Genomic DNA, 22,663 nt, shown 5'->3' with positions numbered 1-22,663 from the left:
TCCCATTGGGTAGATAGATTATTTAGGTTAATCTTTCTATACAGATGCCTGTGGAACCCCATAAGATTGGGTTCCTAATCCATGAACTATTGGAACTCATTTACAAAACTTTTATTAACCATTACATGAATATATTGTCTCATACTATAGAAATAGAATGTATAATCCCTGTTCTATGATGAGATATCTTTGAGCTATAATGTATCTTAATTAAAACTATCTTTAAATAGGTTTTTTCCTCAAAAAGCATTTTATTAAAAACCTGATTTAAATAAAAAAAAATCCAATTTTTTTTTTAATAATTGATTTTTATCCACCCTGCTCTTGCTACTTCTGACTGAATTGCTCTGTTCCAGATGAAAGCTGTTCTTAGCCCTCATTTTTCCCTGGTCTTCTATCCTGCTGTACCCTTCATTCTGTTCCATCTACTACTACCTGAGTTGCTCACCTCTGCCAAACAAAAACCACAGAAAAATACTAGTCCACTCACAATGAGAAATTGGACAGAATACTAAATTTACTTGTTCATGATTTGGTTAATACTATAAGTATGACCGTACTGGGTCAGATCACTGGTCCCTCTAGCCCAGTAACCTGTCTTCTGACAGTAGGAAGTGCCAGAAGCATCAGAGAGAATGAACAGAACAGGACTCTTAGAGTGATCCATCCTTGTCATCCCCTCCCTGTTTCTGGCAGTCAGAGGTTTAGGGACATGGGGTTGCATACCTGACCATTTTGGCTAATAGCCAATGATGGACCTATCCTCCTTGAACTTATCTAATTATTTTTTTAATACAGTTATACTTCTGGTCTTTGGTTTTGAGCAAAAATATTAGGATGCTTTTTTTGGGCCAACACAATCTTGCAAGATGCGGGTAAGCTAGAAATAAAAAGGATTTTGAAATGGGAGCATCTGCAAGCCAGTAACTACATAGGAAGGCATATGTAGTTGTCCTAGAAGACTGTCTTCTAGTATATCCAGATGAAGGGAAAGTACTGCAGTTATTATATTAGGAGATTGGATTATAAGTCAAGTACATAACATCTGACTTCCTCTCCATTATGGGCTAGATTGTAGCAGTTAGTGGTGCAAAGCAGGACTACCTCTCAGGCAGGGCTGCTTAGTCCACATTAAGATGGAATATATTGCTCCCTTTGTGTACCAGCACCAATGTGTGGATGGGTAGTTTAGTAGATATAAGCCTCGGTTGCATCTTTTTCCCGTTTTCTCTGAGGAAGCAGGAGTGAGCAGTCAGTATGCTCCATCTGAAGTGCAGGGACTGCTGTTGTGGGAGGCCCTTGTGCAAGATTGGAGAGGGTGGGGTAGGCTGTTTGCATGCCTCCCTGCCCTGCATAGCCCAGGAAGACTCTTGCAGTGTAACTAAAAGGAAACTGACAATTTGAAGCTCATGTTCTTCCTTACATATGCAAACCGCTTGTTATGCAAGTACTACCTTCAGAATTGTTGAATAACGTAGTTTTAGGCTGTTATTTAGGCCCTATCTACACTACAGTTAAGTCGACGTAAGGTAGCTTACATACACCTAATTATGTCAGTATATGCACTACAGCCTTGTCCCGCTGATGTAAGTGCCTTACTATTGAGACATAATAACTCCACCTCCACAAGAGGCATAGGACTTACGTTGGTGTAGTTAATGTGACGCAGTGTCTGTGTAAACACACTGTTACTTTTATCAGCTGTTGGCTGTCTTGTCAATTTCAATGTTCCATGCTAGAGCTTTGGCTGCCCCCAGGTCCCTGCTCTGAGCTGGGCTGCACCTGCCCAGCTCCCAGGTGGGGAACCGGGAAGAAAGAAGCCCAGGAGGCTGGCCCCCACTCCATATGGGGAGCTGAGCCCTGGCTGCCAGCCTCCCCTTGCACTGCACCATTCCAGTCAGTGGAAGCACTCCTGATGAGGATGCACACCACTGACAGAAGGAGGGTAGTGTGGTCATCAAGTCGATTTTAAGTCTGTAGTGTAGACATGCTCTTAGGAGGAGAGAAATGTCTGAAACTTTATATATGAAGCTTTTTTTAGTCTCACTTTGAGTCTTTGTCCCATACATGGCCCCAGTTAAATTGATTCTGTATTCTTTATGTAGAATTAGGGCTTGTTTACACTAACCGCACTACAGCACTTAGTGAAAACATTCCCAACGCTGACAGGAAAGCTTTTCCCATCAGTGCAGGTACCCCACCTCCTCGAGAGGCAATAGCTATGTCAATGGGAAAAGCACTCCTGTTGACACTCTGCTCTCTACACCTTAGGTTAGGTTAGTTATAACTACATCACTTAGAGGGGTGGAAAATGGACACCCCTGAGCTACATAGTTACACTGACATAAGTTTGTAGTGTAAACCAGGGCTTAGAGCAGGTTAACAATGCAACAAACGTGTTTGGACAGAGGGAGGGTATGAAAGTGCGTGATAGCTTGTACCACATGCTGTAAACAGACCAGTGCTCTGAAAGAATGTTAGGAAGGGGAGGGAAGCAGATGCTAGAGGGCAACAGCATGAGTGGAATGTAAAATGGATAGTACTGAAGCTGCCATCCTGAAAGATGGCTTCCCATGTGGAAAAAACTGGGTTTTGTTGGCTCTTCACAAAGTAGTACCAGATCCTGTACTGTTGAAGAAAAAAATCAAACTCTTGTTTTCCGAAATCACATGGAACAAGCTAAATTGTGTTTTGTTACAGTGAATTGTTGGGTTACACCATGTAGTTGAGAATAGAATTTGTCTCCAAGGTATTATAAAACTTAATTGAAATTTTGACTCACTTTTTAACAGGTGACCATTGATGGACCTTAGTGGAACTAGGAACAAAATAAGATCCATGACATAGGCAAAAAAAGAGTTTATTTTCCAGTGAATACATATCTGAAATGTCATCTCAGCCAGCTGTACCTGCTTCTGCAGTTCTACATACCCCAGTGCAGTGATACTCAGACTTCAGTGGTTCAGGAGCCAAATTACTGATGAACGTTACCCAAAAGAGACACAGTAGTGTGAATTCATTTTTTCATTTTACATAGAGACATTATTCTCACAGCATAATGACTGACCAAGTATTTTATCAACTACAATTGATTTATAACATAGTAAAAGCATCCTAATTGGTTGTTAATTGCGTGTTTTAATATCATGTGCTGCAAGGAACCATAAGAGGCACATTAAAGATCCACTGTGGCTCGAAAGCCCCAGTCTGAGTATCACTGTCCCAGTGGCATATATAACAGCCAACTGTATGTATTGAGTTAAGGAAATTGTGATCATGAATACTAATAAAATATCCAAAGAAGTTTTGATTTCTGCTTTTGGATCTAGACATGATGGTATTGTTGAGATAGCCCAGCACCTGCAATTAAAATAGTTAGGGCAAGTTCCTGAGTGGTGTTAATGGAGTTACTCTGTTTATAATGGTGTAACCAAGAACAGAATTTGGACCTCCATTTTGAGAAAAGTTTTACTGCCATGTATATATTCACAAGGATGTGATATTTCTGCCAAAGCGAAAGGAAAAAATGAGTTAAAATACCTTGGCTTCTAACTGTTTTTAAGCCCACTGTAATACAATCCTTACCACACAGTACAAGTACAGACACACAAAGATGCGACACTGTAATTTTGAAGTGCAGTTTTGGCATTGTGGAAACTGGGAAATGAATGTGCTGAAATATTAAAGAGAAAAATTTGGCTTAATTTCCATTGAGTTGTATTAATTAGGTGCACATTATCATAATGAAATATATAAAATACTGTGCTTGTATAGAGAGCTAGAGTGGAATTTTGTGGGTCACTGATGCCTAAATTGAACATACTGGAAATTGTGCCTAGTGTGTGGTAGCTTTTAATAAAATTTTCAATAAACTACAAGAGATGAAGCATGTAAATAAATGCCTTGGGGCTACTGTTATATGGAAGGGACATAGAAATTCTCTAGGGACAGTACTTCTTACATAAGTATTTTGAGAAATCTAAGTAAAATGTTAGTAATCTAAGTTAAAATAGTGCTGAAACCCAGTTGTTTGGGGTCAGAAATGAAAATGAGCTGTTTTTAAAAGAAAATATTTGGGTTTTAGTCAACAAGTTACATTTTTTTTACATAAAGCAATTTTTAATACTAGAACAAGTTGACATTCATTGTTAACTGCAACTTCAATGCATGTTCATTCACATGACTTCATTTGGGAGTCTAGGCTTAGGAGAGATGGGAAAAAGAGTGTATCACATGTTCCTTGCCCATTTAAGTGGTAGATATCTCTAAACAAAGAAGGGAAACGGCTCCTTGCTTCACAGTGTACTTTTACAATGTCCAGGCCAACTTTCCAGGCCCCCTTTCTACCAGATACTCATTATTGGGCCAAGTTTTCAACTTCAGACATGCTGTCTATTTATCACGTAGCAGTTTGAATGATGGTGGCGCCTCTTTTTTCTAGGTTTAACTCTAAAATTATTGACCTAACAGTTGTTCTCAAATGGTTTTGTGTAGTCATCTGGGATTCCTCCCCTCTCCCATATTTTCCATTTATTCTTGCCATTTGCATGACCTTCCCTTTAGTAAGGAGGTGTGAATACGGCTTCTTATTGAGCTAGGCAGTGCCAGTGTGTTCAAGTTGTTCCCTCCCAACAAAAGAGGTAATATTCTACTTGGCAACCTTTTGGGATGCCAGTTGATGGCCAGGGGCATCAAATGGTCAAGGTTAAACATTAGGGAAGTCTACATCACTATAACCTAACTGAGTGACACCCTTTTTTGACTTAGTGTGGGATTTTAAAAAAAGCCTGAATTAGAAGCACAAGTCCCATGGAAAGTCGGTGGAACTTGTGCTCCTGAGGCACTTTTAAAAATCGCACCGTTTATGGCCAATTTAGTTGGTCGCAGCTTAATGTTGTCCACCAAGGCCACGTGGAAAAAAAAGTTGAAAATAATTATTTTATGATGATAAAAGTTCAATTCATGCCCTGTGTTTCATAATCTCAAGTGCTGTGGATTCAGTTTTCCAGCCTTCCTCGAGAGATCAAGAAAGTGAGTGTGTTGAATTGGAGGAGAAACATCCGCCTAAAAATGGATGTTGTGCAGTGATGTTTGTAACTTAGTTTTCTTTACTCTGAGCCACTTTGCTCCCTAACGAAGATATAGAATCATAATTTAGGATGGCAAAAACTTAGCAGATCAGAATCTATCTCAGGGCCCTTCAAAGGTTATGGATGTACTTTCCCAATAGAATCTTTTTCAGAGGTTAAACTGATTATAGTTGTTGTGAAAAGGTAGAGAATGATGTACTTCAGTCGTTATTAGCCCCAAATATCCACAACTTGCTTTAAACTGACTGTGACATAAGAAAAAATGGTACAAAGAAATGGGGTACATTTTTACTTCTTTTCTGTTTGTGTTTGCATATTATATCCAATACTGCTTACACATGAAAGAAGCTTTAATTTTTTACTGTAGATTTTTCTGTGAAAGGGGATTTGTGTCTAGAGCATGACTGTGAAACTGCAAAGTGATCAAGATCTAAGCATTTTAATATAAGCATCAGCCAGGGAAATGTTAAGATTCCTCTCAGGAGTGGTCTAGTTATTACATAGTCCTGCCTTGATTGCAGGGGGCTAGATGACCTCTTGAGGTCCCTTCCAGTCCTACACTTCTGTGATTATCTTGCTGAAGTTAAGACTTCGGGGGGTGGAGAGCAAGGTTTGCAAGGTAAACAGTATTTTGTATTATTAAAATGTTAGTGTCCATAACCAAAGGTTATCCTTAAAGTGCCGTAAGCTTTCATTCTGAAAGACTTTTAAGATTTTTGTAATTTTCTGAAAGTTTCATGGAAAGGCTGACATTTTCCAGGTTTGTTACTTAAGTGTGAATTTTTGGGGGAAATTGGTGCCGTCTGTTAAGGGTATTTCCCTTATACAAAGAGAGGGCTATGTCTCGTATCAGTATTTCTGGGTAAATAGATTCATAGCAAAAATCAATGTTTTAATTTTAAATGTACCAAATAAAAAGTAGAAAAGAGAGGAAATATTGGCAAAAATTTTCTAATGGTTTACTCCAAATTTATTGAACTTATCTAGACTCAAGCTCTCTGAAAATGAAAAACCTCATTTCAGATAGGGAATTAATATTGCAAAGCATTTGCTATTGGATGTATTGCATTCATTATAGATATTATCGTTTGAGATGTATGCATAACAGTTTAGTTTGATAGGACGGACTGTCAAAGTATCTGAAGACTTTAGAGTGGGATCTTCTGTTATTTCAGTTAATAGGTTTTATGTTTCCGTACAAATTCCTTTGACATTTTCCTGTATCAGCTGCAACAGTAGCAGCAACAACAAATACTCTGTTTGCTTACATAACCTTCATGATTCTAGTATCTGAGTGCCACACAGACATGAATGTATGTATCCTCTCTACATCCCTGCGAGGCAGGGAAGCATAACATCTAATTTATAGATAGGGAGCTGAGGAATAGAGAAATTAAGTGACTTGTCCAAGGTTACATAGGATTGGAAATCTGTGGCAGAGTGGGTATTGAACCCAAAGATCCAGCATCCCGTCCAGTGTCTTAACAACAAGGCCATTGTTTATCTCTGTGCTTTTGCCTAAACAACTAAAAGTGTATGTTCTGTTTCACACACAACTTGGAAGAAAACCAACGGTGGCTTGTTTTTGTATTTTTGGCATCTGCTGGTTAGTCTGTTTTCAAAGACTTGAAATTTGAAAAAACTTCAGATGAAGTCTGATTCTGGTGAGAGAGAGAATGTGTCCAAGTTGGAACACTACTTTGATCTTTTTATTTTAGCTTCATTTTGTTTGTTACCTCTTGCAATATACGTCTGATTTTTATTCTTGTGGCCCTCAACTTTTGTCTCACTTGAATCCTCTCCCTTGATAATTTTCCTTCTCAGTTCAACTCCTTCCACTAAATTAGTATGAAGATGCTACTTAGTTACTTTGTGCAGAGGTAGGAAAGGGCCAGATGAGCACAGGGACATTTATCATCTCTTGCTTCTAAGATAACCATCTCCCAGGTCTGTAACTCTATCCAGAATTTCTTTAATACATTATATTTAGAAAGGCTCCATCTTGAGACCTGCTGCAACTCTTTATTTTGTAACATCAGGTTTTTACCCTTTTGCCAGGAGGAGATCAAAAATATTTCCAATGTAGGCAATCTTGAAAAATTACCAACACACTGGAGGTTTTGATGGTATTGACTTGCCTGAAAAGTAACAAAATGGAAGAGGCGGCAGCAGCATTCCAAGGAACGTCCAATATATTATAGAATGCTTCAAGCCATTTTCCCACTGAATCCATGAGGAAGCTCTTGTGAGGATAAAACATTCTAGCTCATCTCCATTTTCCTCCTCCCAGAATCTGCTAGAGTTGCATTGGGATCACATGCACACATGATACTTTCACATGAAGCAGACACACTTCTGGGAATACAACAATTTTTTTGCATAGCCGAAACAGGTGGTGTGATACTTTTTACATGCTTCTGGTGTAGTGACCAAGTGAACCCCATTCTTATTCCCGTATGGTATCGTTATTCAAAATTAACCTACTTTGAAAGGTTACAGCCTTTTTCATAGGTTTTGCTTATCCCTACGAACTTCCCCCTCCTTCCAATCGTTTAGCATTGACCTTAGTCTGCCTGTCTTCCACAAAATCTTGGTATTGCTGGTGGAAGAACCTTCTCTTACAGAGTTGCTGCTGTTTTGAATGGACTTTCTATATAAGTCTGTCTTAGTGACTCAGTTTCTTTTCAACTCTAAGGTAAAAGCATACATTTTTCTCTTATCCCTTTTTAATTTCCCCCTACTTCTGTTATTAAATTACATGAAGGATCTTGGGATACAGGTTCTATTAAATACCTCATGCAAAATACATTTGTACCATAGTAAATATGCTGAATGTTACACTACTCCAGATTATTCTAGGTTTAAATCTCTCTTTTAACTTGGAGAAAATCCAAAAATTTGATTTAATTTTGAAATGCATCTTAAGTTTTGTGCCAAATGTTATAAAGTCATACATCTTCCCCACAGTGATGGGAAGAATTTAGGACATCATTACAAAACCATTGATTTTAATATATTCTCTCGTTGCGTAAATTTATTGTGCCTAACTAATACTTATGACATTTGCATTAATTATGATGCCATAAACAATATTCAGGGGTAATAAGACCATGAAATGTAATTTATTTGTGCTTGATGAAGTTAAAATTAAACATGGGTTTTATGTATATATCTAACTGTAAAGTAGTTCTTCTCTTTTTTTGGCTCTTAGGAGTTTATAATGTTTCCCGTCTTTATGAATATCATGGCATTTTACTTGGAAGTTTTAAATGAAAAATGCCAAATGCCAGTTTACAAATCATTAGTTTTTTTAATCCCTAGAGCAGTGTTAAAAGCTCAAATATTTTATTTTCCTCTCTAAATTGTTAGAAAATATTTACCATAAGGGTTTCAATCATACTGTGAATGAAGCAATATTAGCATCTATTTTAAATATAAACTGGTGGCAAGGTTTCAACTGTAGTGTGGGTTAGGGCACAACATTCAAAGACACACAAATGTTTTACATCTGCAGTTGCCAGGAGTTAAGTTCCAGATGTCACAATGAACTCTTCGTGGAACCGTCCAGTTATTTCCCTTGTATTTGGACCTTACACTAGATCCTTAAAAGAATTTTACAGAAAACTACAAAATACAAAACTTTATAAATACCTATCTCTCTTCTCCACAGTCATAATGAACGGAAAGTGACCTGCAAGCATCCAGTAACAGGACAGCCATCACAGGATAACTGTATTTTTGTTGTGAATGAACAGTAAGTGAAATATGCTTTGCACAATATAAAATACATGCATTCTTAATTCATAAATTTCACAATGAGCGCCAATCAATGTAGAAATTGATTTTTTTATAATCTAATTCTTCTGCACTCTGCTAATGCAAGACCAAAGAAGCACAGTAAAACAATTAAAAAGAAAAAAACTAACCTAAATGGGGCTTTCTATGTTTTAATGAAGTGTTGGGGCCATTATTTCACTGTTCACTTCAGCTACCCTACCCAATTTGCATGCAGAGTAAACTAATAGATTTTTAGCAGAATTGTCCAGTAGGCTACCAGAAGGTACATTTTTGATGATCCGTTTGAATTGCTCTGGAATATGTTGGCAGTCCATATCTCCTGTAGCAGCTAGTACTCCTTTTCCATTTAGTATTGTTATTTCATTGCCCTGTCGAACTTCGCTAAGCAGGTGGATGATAGATTTGTTGACTACTGTTTCGTTACTCTTGCAGAATAAATCATGAATTACATGATTTCCTTAAACCTTCCTGAATGTTTAGGGGAATCAAGAATTTATTTACAGTAGTAATTCCTGATCTCTGGTTGTGAAGTGGTTGAGCCTTGTGTATCTAATCAAATTACCAGACTGAACTTCAGTAACACTTAAGGAGCCTCAGATATTCACTAACATGATATTGATGTACAGCATTCTCTTACTACCTGTGCTGCGTGGTAAACCATGAATTTGAATTAGTTTAAAACAACTTTAAGAATTTCCTATAGTAGAATTAAGTTTGTCTTTGCTATACAATTTAATGACCTTTTTAATACTTGGTGCAGATAATTTTCTCATGAAATCTGAATTGCTTGCTTCAAAATTGGAAAAGTAGGACAAACCACTATTAGAGAATATCTTAGGGACACTTTTTAATATCAGTCTGCACACACAGCAGGTTCTAGTGTTATTGAATATTCTGTTTTCAGGACAGCTGCAACTATGGCATCTGAAGAAAAGAAAGAACGAACAGTAAGCACAATAAGTGACGCTTCCAACTATAATTTGACATCAGATTATGCTGTGCATCCAGTGAGCCCTGTGGGCAGAGTAAGTCACTGTATCCAACATTTATTTATTAATGTAAAATTATTCAATTATTTCATAAGATAGCGAACAAAGTACTGTAATTAAAGAGAAACTTTGTAATTAATTTTCCATTTTAAAAAAGAAACAAAGCATATGTATATCTCCGGGCACTTGATAACCTGAATGTTTTTATTTGGAAGCTGAGGTGTCTGAAATAACTTATCACTAAAGCTGTAATTTGTGTCACAGGTTCTTGGCTCTTATGACTTTCACGTTCTGAGATTCTTTGGTATTAGACGTCTATCTTGTTTTGTATATGAGCAAATGTGTGTTTGAGTGGGCATATAGGTAAGGGTGCATTGGACGATTGCACTGTGTTTTGCAAGATTTGACCTAACATCCTCATGGCAGGAGTATGGAATTATAGCAATTTGCAAGGGATTGGTTGCAGCCCTTGAAAGCGGTTATGGGAACAGACCAACATTTACATATGGCAAAGATTACATTTTAACTAGCAACCACCAGTACTAGAATTTCAGTGCAATTAGGTAGGAAAATTGCTCAGTAGCCCATGAAATCATAGGTTTCAGAGTAACAGCCGTGTTAGTCTGTATTCGTAAAAAGAAAAAAGAAAAGGAGTACTTGTGGCACCTTAGAGACTAACCAGTTTATTTGAGCATGAGCTTTCGTGAGCTACAGCTCACTTCATCGGATGCATAGCATATCGTGGAAACTGCAGAAGACATTATATACACACAGAGACCATGAAACAAAACTTCCTCCCACCCCACTCTCCTGCTGGTAACAGCTTATCTAAAGTGATCATCAAGTAGGGCCATTTCCAGCACAAATCCAGGTTTTCTCACCCTTCCCCCCCCCCCCCCCACACACACACATACAAACTCACTCTCCTGCTGGTAATAGCCCATCCCTCTTTGAAACCTCTCTTTATAATGCGCATGATAATCAAGGTGGGTCATTTCCAGCACTAATCCAGGTTTTCTCACCCCCCCCCCCACACACACCCCTCCAAAAACCACACACACAAACTCACTCTCCTGCTGGCAATAGCTCATCTTATAAAGAGAGGTTTCAAAGAGGGATGGGCTATTACCAGCAGGAGAGTGAGTTTGTGTGTGTGGGGGGGGGGGGGGGAAAGGGTGAGAGAACCTGGATTTGTGCTGGAAATGTCCCTACTTGATGGTCACTTTAGATAAGCTGTTACCAGCAGGCGAGTGGGGTGGGAGGAAGTTTTGTTTCATGGTCTCTGTGTGTATATAATGTCTTCTGCAGTTTCCACGATATGCTATGCATCCGATGAAGTGAGCTGTAGCTCACGAAAGCTCATGCTCAAATAAACTGGTTAGTCTCTAAGGTGCCACAAGTACTCCTTTTCTTTTTTCTTTTCATGAAATCATAATCAGTCTGTTTTTTGTTTTGAAGTCTGGTCTTGTGGTTAAAGCACAGGACTGGAAGTGAGGAAGCTTGAATTCTGTTCTCGGCCTTGCCTTACTTGTGGGATCTTGGGTAAATCAACTTAACTACTTTTTGCCTCAGTTTCCCCCATCTGTAACTGGGAGGTAATACTTCTGTGCCTCTCAGAGATATTATGAAGCAAAAGCCTTCAATTTGAGTCCACTTTGTAGAAGGAGAGTTCACTTACTACAAAACTGAAAATTTTCATTGGGTTTTGCCAGGATAGATTTATAATCTTCAGAAAAAGTTAGCCAGATGATATCTTGGTTAGTGATGAGATTAGTAGTGCCATCTGTCTTGTAGTCAACAGTTAACATTTCTTCTTGAGTATTTTTACATTCTCAGTTGCAAACAAAACTGTTGAATTAGGCACTGAAAGACTGTACCCAGCAAAGTGGTTTTCCTGCAAATGAATCAAATTTGCAACATATGTACTTTGAAGTATTAGTGTTAATTGAGCAATTTCTTTAATTTCAGCAAGTTTGGATTGAAACCGTGTTTATTTTCTCTGGGAAAAAATAAACATTTTACGGTTGCCCATAAAATAAAACATTTTGAGCATGTTGGAGACTGCTGTTAAAGCAGCTTTTGTTTAAATGGACACAGTCAAATAGGTCAGGCAAAAGCTTGACCTACATTAAAACCATTATCTACTAAGAAAAGACTTCCAGATTCTAGAAAATGCATTAATCTAAGTGTTGCTGAGAAAATAGTAGCAGTGTTGATTAAAAAAAAAAAAAGCTATTGTTAAGCATGACCTTACAATAGTTGCTAAGCCCCTACAGGGACAGCCATCAAAAAAAGCACAATAAAATCTTTTTCTCAGAACCGTGCTGACGACATCAGTGATGCTGATGAAAAATTATTACAACAGAGCTGTGTTAGAGTTAGTTATGTGGGGTGAAATGTGGATGAAGGGAAGGGGAAATAGATTCACTTCCATTTGGGAGGCAGTCAGGAAATTAGGGCTTTTACAGACAAAATTAAAATAAACTACTTACTGTATTTGGTTAACAATGTACTGGAAAGAAATGGAGATGAGCGTCTAAATTGTTAAGTTAGAGGCTTTGACTTTTTTATTGAATGGGATTTATTGAGATACTTTTTAGAGAAATCAGGCTTTTGTTTTTGTACTAAAAGCTATTCTCATTATTCTTTTTTCAATTACTAAATTAACTACTTAAGATGTTCATGTGAATGGTATTCAAGTTACTTTAAACACAGTTATCAAAAATAAACTTGTTTCCATGATTGTACCATTTTTAATAGTCCAGTCTCCGAAGACAAGCGTCTGCAACATAGAAACCATAGTTGACACTAATCAGCCTCTTTGGCAGTTTCAGAGGGCCCATGGGTTGAATGCATTTAAGACTGTTATTCCCTTGTGCTTAGAAGTGGCCCTTCAGTGATAGTATTGAGGAACTTCAGCCCAGCCATGAGGAGATTTGTGCTATCAGTTTTGATGTCCACCTCTATCTATGAATAGAGGACTTGAGGTGCCAGGGCTGCCTTACCAACACTAGTCTCTCACGGTCTGTCTTAAAAATAGTATTATAATGCACGAGAAAGAAAATAGTTGGGAGAGTAGTTATTTAGGTTCTCCATAAACTAGGGAAAGAGAGAGAGAAAAAGCTACATTTGGTTATTTCTAAGAAAAGCAAAAATATTGGTGGCAATTTATTAAAGTTGTTTGTAAACTCAACCATTTTCAGGGATGACTAATAAAAATTGCTAATGGATTTATCTAATTAGTTGGGGAGATCATTAATTTCATACTGGGTGGGAACAGCTCAGTTGAGATAAAGGAATGTTTCAAGGCTCTTGGGAGTACAATGCTGCTCTTTTTATTAATATAAACCAATCCAGAATTAGCATAACAATATTTGTAGAAAATTCTGTTTGCAGTTTTGTTCAAAAAAGGCTGACTAGAGTCTAAAGCCACTATTCAGAGGCTGATACAAAAGATGAGGTGAGCTGAGTGAGACCAAGCAGCAAGGGGCTTGATTAAACACTCAGGCCTCCTTCTCTTGTTCCTATCCTCTCTCACCCAAAAATAAAATAAAATGCTGACAAAGGAGAAAGTGGAGATTCATGCCAGAGTGGTTCATGCCATCTTTCCAGTCAGCCTCAAGTGTGTTCTAAATTCAAAGCCACCTGTCCAACTTCCTGGTTTCTGGAAAGGAAAAGGTGCTCTTTTACTTCCTTCCCATCCTAGACCAAAACGTACTGAAGATGGTGTGAATAGAGCCTGGCACTCTCCCTCTATAGCCTCATGGCTGCTAAAAGGTGGAGTGGTGGGAGAGTTTTTCCATTATTCTACTCTTATTCCAGTCTCTCTTTCAAAGTTGGTATCCTCCATTTATTCTGCAGATGGTATTAAAATCTTTATAAAGGCCTTTGTGAATATATGATCAAATCCCTATAGCACATACAGGGAATATTGTTTAATAACATGGTATGTACGTGCATAGGCAAAATTGTACAGGTCTCATGGTGATCTCTGTGGCTCCAATGTCCTACCTCTGCAGTACTTCATAGCTTTCCCAAGCATTAGCAGACATTGGGTTGGGAAACTGACATGGTCCTAGTTAGGTTCATTGTTGCCCACAAACTTCTGAATAATACCAGCACTGCCCAGTCTTCTCTATTTCCCTGCCAGTACTTGGAAGATTGAAGCAGCATTGATGCTGGAGTTGCCTACAGAATTAAGAAGGCAACACTGCATTGGTTCATAATTGGAAAGTTATCAACCATAAGGGTTAGAAACTTATTTTTAAACAAAAAATTAAATTTGGCAGAAATTGATTGCTTAGATTCACCTCATCACAACCCACACACATTACAAGGGAAAGCTTCCAATTCATTACTGACATTTCCAAGCCTAGTTTTAAAATGCTTAATCAATAGTTTTTTTCTTTTCTTTTCTTTCTTTTTTTTTTTTTAAATAAAAAGATTTCAAACAAGTGGACACATTTTGTTTCTGGTCAAACAAAAACTTTTTTTTTCATTTCCAGTCATCCTTTTTTAAAAGGAAAGGAAATGAAGGGCTAGATTCACAAATGGTTGCTGGTGATAATTGAATTGCTTCCTCATTTGCAGCCTTTAGAGTAGCGGTTAGGGCATTTACTTATGATATGGGAGATGCAGGTTTAATTCCCCTATTTGTCTGATGTGGGGCAGGGATTTTAACTGGTCTCCAACATTGCAGGAGATGCCCTATTCATTGGACTATAGGGTGCCCTATTCATTCAGTGCTCCCTCTCTCCTGTTGACAGTTCCACTGTGTATAAATAGTAATTGGAGCAGGGATTTGTCTCCAAGGTGAATGCCCTAACTTCCCACGCCACCCCCCCCTCCCCCCCGATCTGTAGTGTCGTTCTCACTCTTGCTCACCGGGGATTAATCAAGTATTTTATACAGAATGGAACAGCTTCAAAAAGGAGGGATTGAGACCACCCTTATTACCCACTGGTTGAGACACTTTGTGGCTGTCTTGTGAATGACAGCTAGGTTCCCTTTTGAATTTTTTTGGGCAAACTATTTGGCAAGCGTGTCAAATTTTCAAAGTTCAGGTTGACCAAAACTGCATTTTAGCCAAAAATAACTTATTTTGGTGAAAAATTGCACCCATTTTTAGTAATCAGCTCTTTAGTGGGACATAGGGAAATGTCTGTGAAAACAATTATGAAAAATTATGAAAATCTATTTTAAAAAAAAATTAAAACTTAAACATAATAATTTGAATTAAATTTGTCACAACAACTTCCAAGTTTTGGAATCTTAATGAATAGTTGTCAGAGCAGATCTTCAATTTATTCTGTCTGAATAGTCTTTTCTTTCGCATTCTTTCCTCTGCTTCTTATAAAATAAATCTTCCGAGCAACATATACTGACTTCTCCTGAAAGTGGACTGAGTTTCCCAAACCAAAATGTTGCGTTTTAGAGCAGTTTTGACTTTTGTTTTGAATTGTGTGTGTATTTTAAATTGCTTTAGCTTTTTTTCTAAACCAAATTTTGTTCAGCTGCCTTACTTCCAAATGAATTTAAAACAGCCTCTTCACCCTTGCTTTTCATCTTGTGAGCTTAAGTCAACACTTTAATAAAGATTTTGGACTGTAAACCTTTTTTTATTGTAAGACCTTATGCTGTTGTTCACAGAATAATATTGTTCACAAAAGCTGCGTATTATTATTAAGGTAAAATAGATTATGCAGTGTTACATGTGCTACTATATTATGAAAAATCCCTTTGAAATCTAATCTAAATGTCCTGTTCATTTCAACAAGGCTGTTTAAAAATTTTGTAGTGTCAGAATGTACTTTTATTAATAATCTATGCTTTGCAAACTTAGTAGAGAAATACATTATTAGCATGCTTTCAAGAGAATACAAACCAGAATTTCAGAAAAATATATAATATAGTTTTCCTTTTGAATTTTGTATTAAAATTAAAAATACTTTTTTCTTTTTCTCCCTCATCTCCTCTGTTGCTGGTGCTGGTGTCTTAATGTTGTCTGCTATATATATGGAAAATACTCTGTTACAGGCAGAGTCGAAATTCAACAGTTACACAGTGGGCACACTAAAGTCTTTGTTCTTCTGAAAATCAATTCCCAATGAAATTTTATCTATTATTGTGTTGGTTCTTAATCTGAGGTACACCTCTATGCTCTGTTGTTCTATAACAGCTAAATGGTGACCATGCTCCCACTGCTTAATTTATGCTATCAAAGAGCTGTCCTCGCCTGGGTTACTAAGATAGCCAGTTGTTTGTTTGAGTGCAAAGCCATGATTGTCCATATTCAGCATTTGTGTTGGCTGTATCATGTCTTTGTACACTTTTCAGATTTGTCATTCCCTCATAACTTGTGGAATTGTTTCTCTAATTTAGAGGTTTTATAGACCACAGCTAAGTGCATAAATCCAAATTTAGAAAGCACCTCCACAAAGCAACCCCATATCCAGGCAATAATTTTTGGAATACAAGTTTGTAGATACGAGAAGCAATAATAGTATTCACATTTATAAGGACCTTTCATCTGAGTAGCTTAACAAACACCAGTTAAGGCCTTACTTCACTACCTTAAAGGGGAATTTTATCTCATCAGTGTTAGATTAAACTGAGGTGCAGAAGTTACATGACTTGTCCAAAGTAAAGCAGTAAATCTGTAGCAGAGCCAGGAACAGAACCTAGGATTCTTGTTTCCTAGTCCCCTGCCCTTTTCCTTGTCAATACGCCAGCCTCTAAGCCATTAATTTCTGCGGAATTTAAGCTTTTAATATAAAAAATAGGATTCTATCCTTTGTTTGCAACAGTAACTTTCCCAATAAAAACTAAATGTAAACCAATGCAGAGCAGTATTCAAGACACAGTGAACCCCTCCACTGCCTCTGCTGCTACTTACTGCTTTATGAGGCAGAAGAAGAGTGGAAAAAAATAGGACTCTGGTTAGTTTCACAACTGCTCTTCTAAACTGTCAAGAATCACTTTAATTTCATTCTGTAGCAGCTTGGAAAAAAGCTATAAGCATCACGAGAAAAGGATGCTGGAGTTAGAAGGGAAGGAGAACCAAAACATCTGTTGGCGCAAGATGTAGAGTAGTGAAGATCTTCTCCCTTTTGTAGCAGCCAAGAGAAAATGATGGGAAGATTGTGAGGGGAGAACAGACAGAATAAAAGTATTTCACCGGAGGAGGATACGTAAGGTTCAATCAGAAGCCAGAGATTGCACCCTTGTAGCAATCTGACCTCTTTTCCAGTTATTGGGGTTTTGCTGGGAACAGAAGAAAGCTGGGCTTTTCTCACCAAGGCGTTGCTTTGCCATCTATCATAGTTTTAGTTCTCTTGCTAGTACTTGTATTGTCTTGTAAGTGCTCTTCAAGCCCTGTCTTAGAATAAAGTCAGCTGTATTTTTGTTTTTAAAAAAAATCTATTAAATCTCTATTTGAAATGTTTTGATCCTGTTATGCTCTGGGATTTCTCTTTCTCACTGCAAAAAATTTAGAGAAATTCTGGAACCAGCAGAAACAGCATGGCAATTACCATACTTATTTGTCTAAAAAGGAACAAAGTAATATCCTGCAATTCTCAAGGGGAAACATGGATAGAGAACAAAAATCTGAGGGAAGAAATGTATGACAATTTCCTAGACTTAACAGACACTGATGGTGCATTTTCTAACATGTTCATTCCATGTAGACATCACGCTCTTCAAAGAAGGTTCATAATTTTGGAAAGAGATCAAACTCAATAAAGAGGAATCCTAACGCACCAGTCATCAGACGGGGGTGGCTTTACAAGCAGGTATTCATATTTTTTCCTTGTTTGTTGTTGTATGCAGGACAATAGTTTGTGAAACCTAATGCTAGAAACATTGGAGCGAAGATGACAATATCTTCTGGTGCATGTGTGTTGCCTTTCATTAACTTATATCACCTACTAAATAAAATACACAATGAAAAATGAATAAAGGCAGCCAGGAAGTACAGAATAGTGGTTTACTTGTTGTATTTCTTTGGGAAGCATAAGAAGAGAAAGGTACAATGTTGTAAATTCAGGGACCTGTTATATCTGAAGGATTTGGGGGATGGGTGTCTGGCAAATACATATTGGGAATGGAAGACTAAGTTAATAAATCGTAACTGGTGGGAAAATGGGACAAGAGTGAGTGGCCAAATGTTTTGCTATTTATTATTCTGGGATGGCTATTGGGGGATATTTTTTGGCTTGAACATTGGTAGTATATATATACTGGGAGTGTGTGTGTTTGAACTGTGATTTTTTTAGTCACTAATGTACATTAAGGGCAAGATTTTTAAAAGTATAAATAGCAATTAGGCACCCAAATCCCACTGAAAGTCAATGGCTTTTTGCCATTTCTGCTTTTCAAAATCTCCTAACTGGTTGTACTTTCTTGCAATCAGCAGTTCAGGACTATTGGATCTTAGGGCAAGAACACCTCTTTTTCTAGCATGTCGTGGGTGCTACTGGAAAACAAACTGGTGTTTTTAGGTGAAAATAGAGGCATGGGGTTTGGGGGGGGGGTATGTATGTATGTATGTATGTATTGGACTCACAATTGCCAAGCATAGTCCAGTTGACTGTGTTGCAAACAGATGACCTGAAATAGTTTTTCCTCTGTCTTTTTTAGGTAGAGAATTAAAAATATTGATCATTTAACTACATTAAGCACTGGCTGATCTTCACTTGGGGTGGCAGTGGGTTTCCTCCTCCATATTTAGATTCTTCTCTCGGCCCATGCTTTTATCCAGCCTTTGCCGGCTAAAGGACCATAAGGTTGGGTTATGTGGGCTTTCCTCTTTGGTTACTTTATGGCTTGAAAAGAAGCTGCTTTTGAATTTCTGGAGTAATTTCACTTCTTAATTTATGTCCAGTTAACATATTAGTTCAGGAAAAAGAAATTGTACTGAAAAAAACATTGTGGTGGAATTAATAGCCTAACCCCCATACAAAATGTTCAAACCAATTAATACATTCTATACTAAGAAATAAAAATGATTTGTAAGAAAATACTACTACTTTGCACCAAGAACAGAGTTGTTTAATGAATTCTAATAAATGAGATGATCAGTTATCCTAATTTAAATCCATAAAGACCACAATTTTGTACAGGTAGCAGCAGCATAATTTGGCCAGCAGAATTCTTACTGTTAGTGGTGGGTAAGAAGGAAAAAAAGCCATTTGGATTTTCAAATTCCAGTTTCAATTAGGAAGGATGGCAGAGAAAAACATCTCTTTTTCTGCTGCACTTTAACCCATTAACACACATGATTTATTTCTCTAGCTAGTGTAACGGGGGGGCAGTAGAGCTCAAGCAATATTACACACCCCTTCTTCCTGCACCTCACCTTAGCTCCAGGCAGACCACAGTTCTGTCTTTCCATGACTTCTCAAAAATCATTACACAGAGTTAAACCTCGGGGCTATTGTATGTAAAACCCTGATAAGTGGATGTTAACAGTTCCCAGTCAATTTCAGAGTACAACATATGTTTTGTTAGTTAAACATTTAATGGACACAGCACACTGTAAATAGTCTAAAATATTGTAAATACTATGAATAACGTCAAAACAAATGTTAGACAATAAATCTACTGGTGTTCCTTATAGATTTCCCCTTTTGTTTGTTACAAACATTCAAATATAAGGTTGAAATATAACATTTTCTAACTTCATTGCACACATCAAAACACATTCCCCTCTGATTTTCTCTCAAAGATGATTTCTCATCTTTCTAGTGCGACCATAGTATGTAGTGTCAGCTGTAAGATGTAAAAAATTTTAATAGTGAGAGGAATTAACCATTGGAACAATTTACCCATGGGGTATTCTGATAAATTTTAAATCAAGATTGGATGTTTTTTCTAAGGATATGTCTATGCTACAAAATTAGGTCAAATTTATAGAAGTCTGTTTCTTTAGGAAGCGATTTTATACAGTCGATTGTGTGTGTGTCCACTAAGCGCATTAAGTTGGCGGAGTGCATCCACAGTACCGTGGCTAGCATCGACTTTCAGACCGTTGCACTGTGGGTAGCTATCCCACAGTTTCCGCAGTCTCCACCGTCCATTGGAATTCTGGGTTAAGCTCCCAATGCCTGATGGGGAAAAAACATTGTTGCGGGTGGTTTTGGGTACATGTCGTCAGTCTTCCCTCCCTCTGTGAAAGCAATGGCAGACAATCATTTTGCGCTTTTTTTCCATGCGGACGCCATACTACTTTCAGCAGACGGTGCAGTAGGACTGCTAACAGTCATCATCGAACCACCGCTTCCACTGCAACTCTGCTCTCCTGCTCTTGTCTCAATAGCAAATTTCTCCATGTTGGCTGTCATGGGCTCCCACTTGCGCTGCAACTCTGCTCTCCTGAATCCACCTCGCAGGTCATCAGCCATTGCTTCTGCTGCAACTCTGCTTTCCTGCTCTCCTACAGATGCCATACCATGGCAAGTGTGCAGCCCGCTCAGTTCAGCTCACCAACACCGCCACTGTTGTGTCCTGGTGCTGCTGGCAGCAGACAGTGCAGTAGGCCTGCTAACCATCGTCATCCACTGCTTTCGCTGCAACTCTGCTCTCTGCAGACTCCATACCACAGCAAGCATGGAGCCCGCTCAGATCACCACGGCAGTTATGAGCAGTGTAAACACCTCGTGTGTTATCCTGCAGTATGTTCAGAACCAGAACCTGCAAAACCAGGCGAGGAGCTGACGGCAGCACGGTGATGAGATTGATGAGGACATGGACACAGACTTCTCTCAAAGTACGGGTCCCGGTAATTTGGACATCCTGGTGGCAATGGGGCAGGCTCATGGAGTGGAATGCCGATTCTGGGCTTGGGAAACGAGCACAGACTGGTGGGACCGCATAGTGTTACAGGTCTGGGATGATTCCCAGTGGCTGCGAAACTTTAGCAAGCGTAAGGGCACTTTCATGGAACTTTGTGACTTGCTTTCCCCTGCCCTGAAGCGCACAAATACCAAGATGAGAGCAGCCCTCACAGTTCACAAGCAAATGGCAGTAGCCCTCTGGAAGCTTGCAATTCCAGACAGCTACCGGTCAGTCAGGAATCAATTTGGAGTGGTCAAATCTATTGTGGGGGCTGTTCTGATCCAAGTAGCCAACGCAATCACTGAGCTGCTGCTGTCAAGGGGAGTGATTCTGGGAAATGTGCAGGTCATAGTGGATAGCTTTGCTGCAATGGGGTTCCCTAACTGTGGTGGGGCCATAGGCAGAACCCATATAGACGGAACACATATCCCTATCTTGGGACTGGAGCACCAAGGCAGTACAAGCACCAGTGCATAAACCGAAAAGGGTACTTTTCAATGGTGCTGCAAGCTCTGGTGGATCACAAGGGACGTTTCACCACCATCAACGTGGGATGGCCGGGAAAGGTACATGATGCTCACATCTTCAGGAACTCTGGTCTGTTTGAACAGCTGCAAGAAGGGAACGTACTTTCCAGACCATTGGAGATGCCTATAGTTATCCTTGGGGACCCAGCCTACCCCTTAATGCCATGGCTCATGAAGCCATACACAGGCACCCTGGACAGTAGTAAGGAGCTGTTAAACTATAGGCTGAGCAAGTGCAGAACGGTGGTAGAGTGTGCATTTGGATGTTTAAAAGCGCGCTGGCGCAGTTTACTTGGTTAGACATCAGCGAAACCAATATTCCCATTGTTATTACTGCTTGCTGTGAGCACCACAATATCTGTGAGAGTAAGGGGGAGATGTTTATGGGCAGGGAGGTTGAGGCAAATCGCCTGGCTGCTGATTATGCACAGCCAGACACCAGGGTGGTTAGAAGAGCACAGCAGGGCGCGCTGCGCATCAGAGAAGCTTTGAAAACCAATTTCATGACTGGCCAGACTACGGTGTGAGAGTTCTGTTTGTTTCTCCTTGATGAAAACCCGCCCCCTTGGTTCACTCTACTTCCCAGTAAGCCAACCACCCTCCCCTCTTCGATCACCACTTGCAGAGGCAATAAAGTCATTGTTGTTTCAAATTCATGCATTCTTTATTCATTCATCACACAAATAGGGGGATAACTGCCAAGGTAGCTCAGGAGGGGTGGGGGAGGAGGGAAGTACCAGGTGGGGTGGGGGAGGACAAGGCCACACTGCACTTCAAAACTTATTGAATGCCAGCCTTCTGTTGCTTGGGCAGTCCTCTGGGGTGGAGTGGTTTGATTGCCCGGAGGCCCTCCCCCTGCATTCTTGGGTGTCTGGGTGAGGAGGCTATGGAACTTGGGGAGGAGGGTGGGTGGTTACCCAGCGGCTGAAGCAGCAGTCTCTGCTCATGCTGCCTTTCCTGCAGCTCAACTACACGCCAGAGCATATCAGTTTGCTCTTCGAGTAGCCTCAGCATTGCCTCCTCTCATCACGCTGCTGCCACCTATCATCTTGCACCTGCCACCTCTCCTCACGTTCATTTTTTGCTTTCCTGGACTCTACAATTGTCTGCCTCCATGCATTCTGCTGAGCTCTTTCAGTGCGGGAGAACTGCATGAGCTCAGAGAACATTTCATGGCGAGTGCATTTTTTTTGCCTTCATATCTGCGCTAGCCTCCTTTCAGTGCAGGAGGACTGCATGAGCTCAGAGAACATTTCATCGCGAGTGCGTTTTTTTCGCCTTCGTATCTGCGCTAGCTTCTGGGATGGAGATGATAGGGGGAGTGTTGAAACATCTGCAGCTGCAGGAGGAAAAAACGGTAGAGTAGTATTTAAAAAGACACATTTTAGGGAACAGTGGGTAGACTCTTTCATGGTGAATGGTT

The 22,663-nt window shown here is 39.2% G+C and overlaps 1 protein-coding gene across 21 annotated transcripts in view; it reads left to right on the top strand.

The window, feature by feature from the left end:
* Window positions 1-22,663, top strand: part of PLEKHA5 (pleckstrin homology domain containing A5) — a 257,099-nt gene that overhangs the window by 130,053 nt on the left and 104,383 nt on the right. For 20 of the 21 annotated variants that reach the window (XR_012636164.1, XM_074938104.1, XM_074938194.1 and 17 more), the window contains 3 exons: window positions 8,761-8,844; window positions 9,793-9,913; window positions 17,566-17,670. Coding sequence is in view for 19 of the 21 variants with exons in the window: in XM_074938104.1 (XP_074794205.1) it covers window positions 8,761-8,844; window positions 9,793-9,913; window positions 17,566-17,670 (310 nt within the window). In the remaining 2 variants the exon portion in view is untranslated. The remainder of the gene's footprint in view (window positions 1-8,760; window positions 8,845-9,792; window positions 9,914-17,565; window positions 17,671-22,663) is intronic. The other variant, XR_012636165.1, reaches the window with a different exon arrangement.

Source organism: Natator depressus, chromosome 1 (assembly GCF_965152275.1).
Source record: "Natator depressus isolate rNatDep1 chromosome 1, rNatDep2.hap1, whole genome shotgun sequence".
In the NCBI taxonomy this organism is placed as follows: Eukaryota; Metazoa; Chordata; order Testudines; family Cheloniidae; genus Natator; species Natator depressus.
This window is presented reverse-complemented; position numbering and strand designations above follow the sequence as displayed.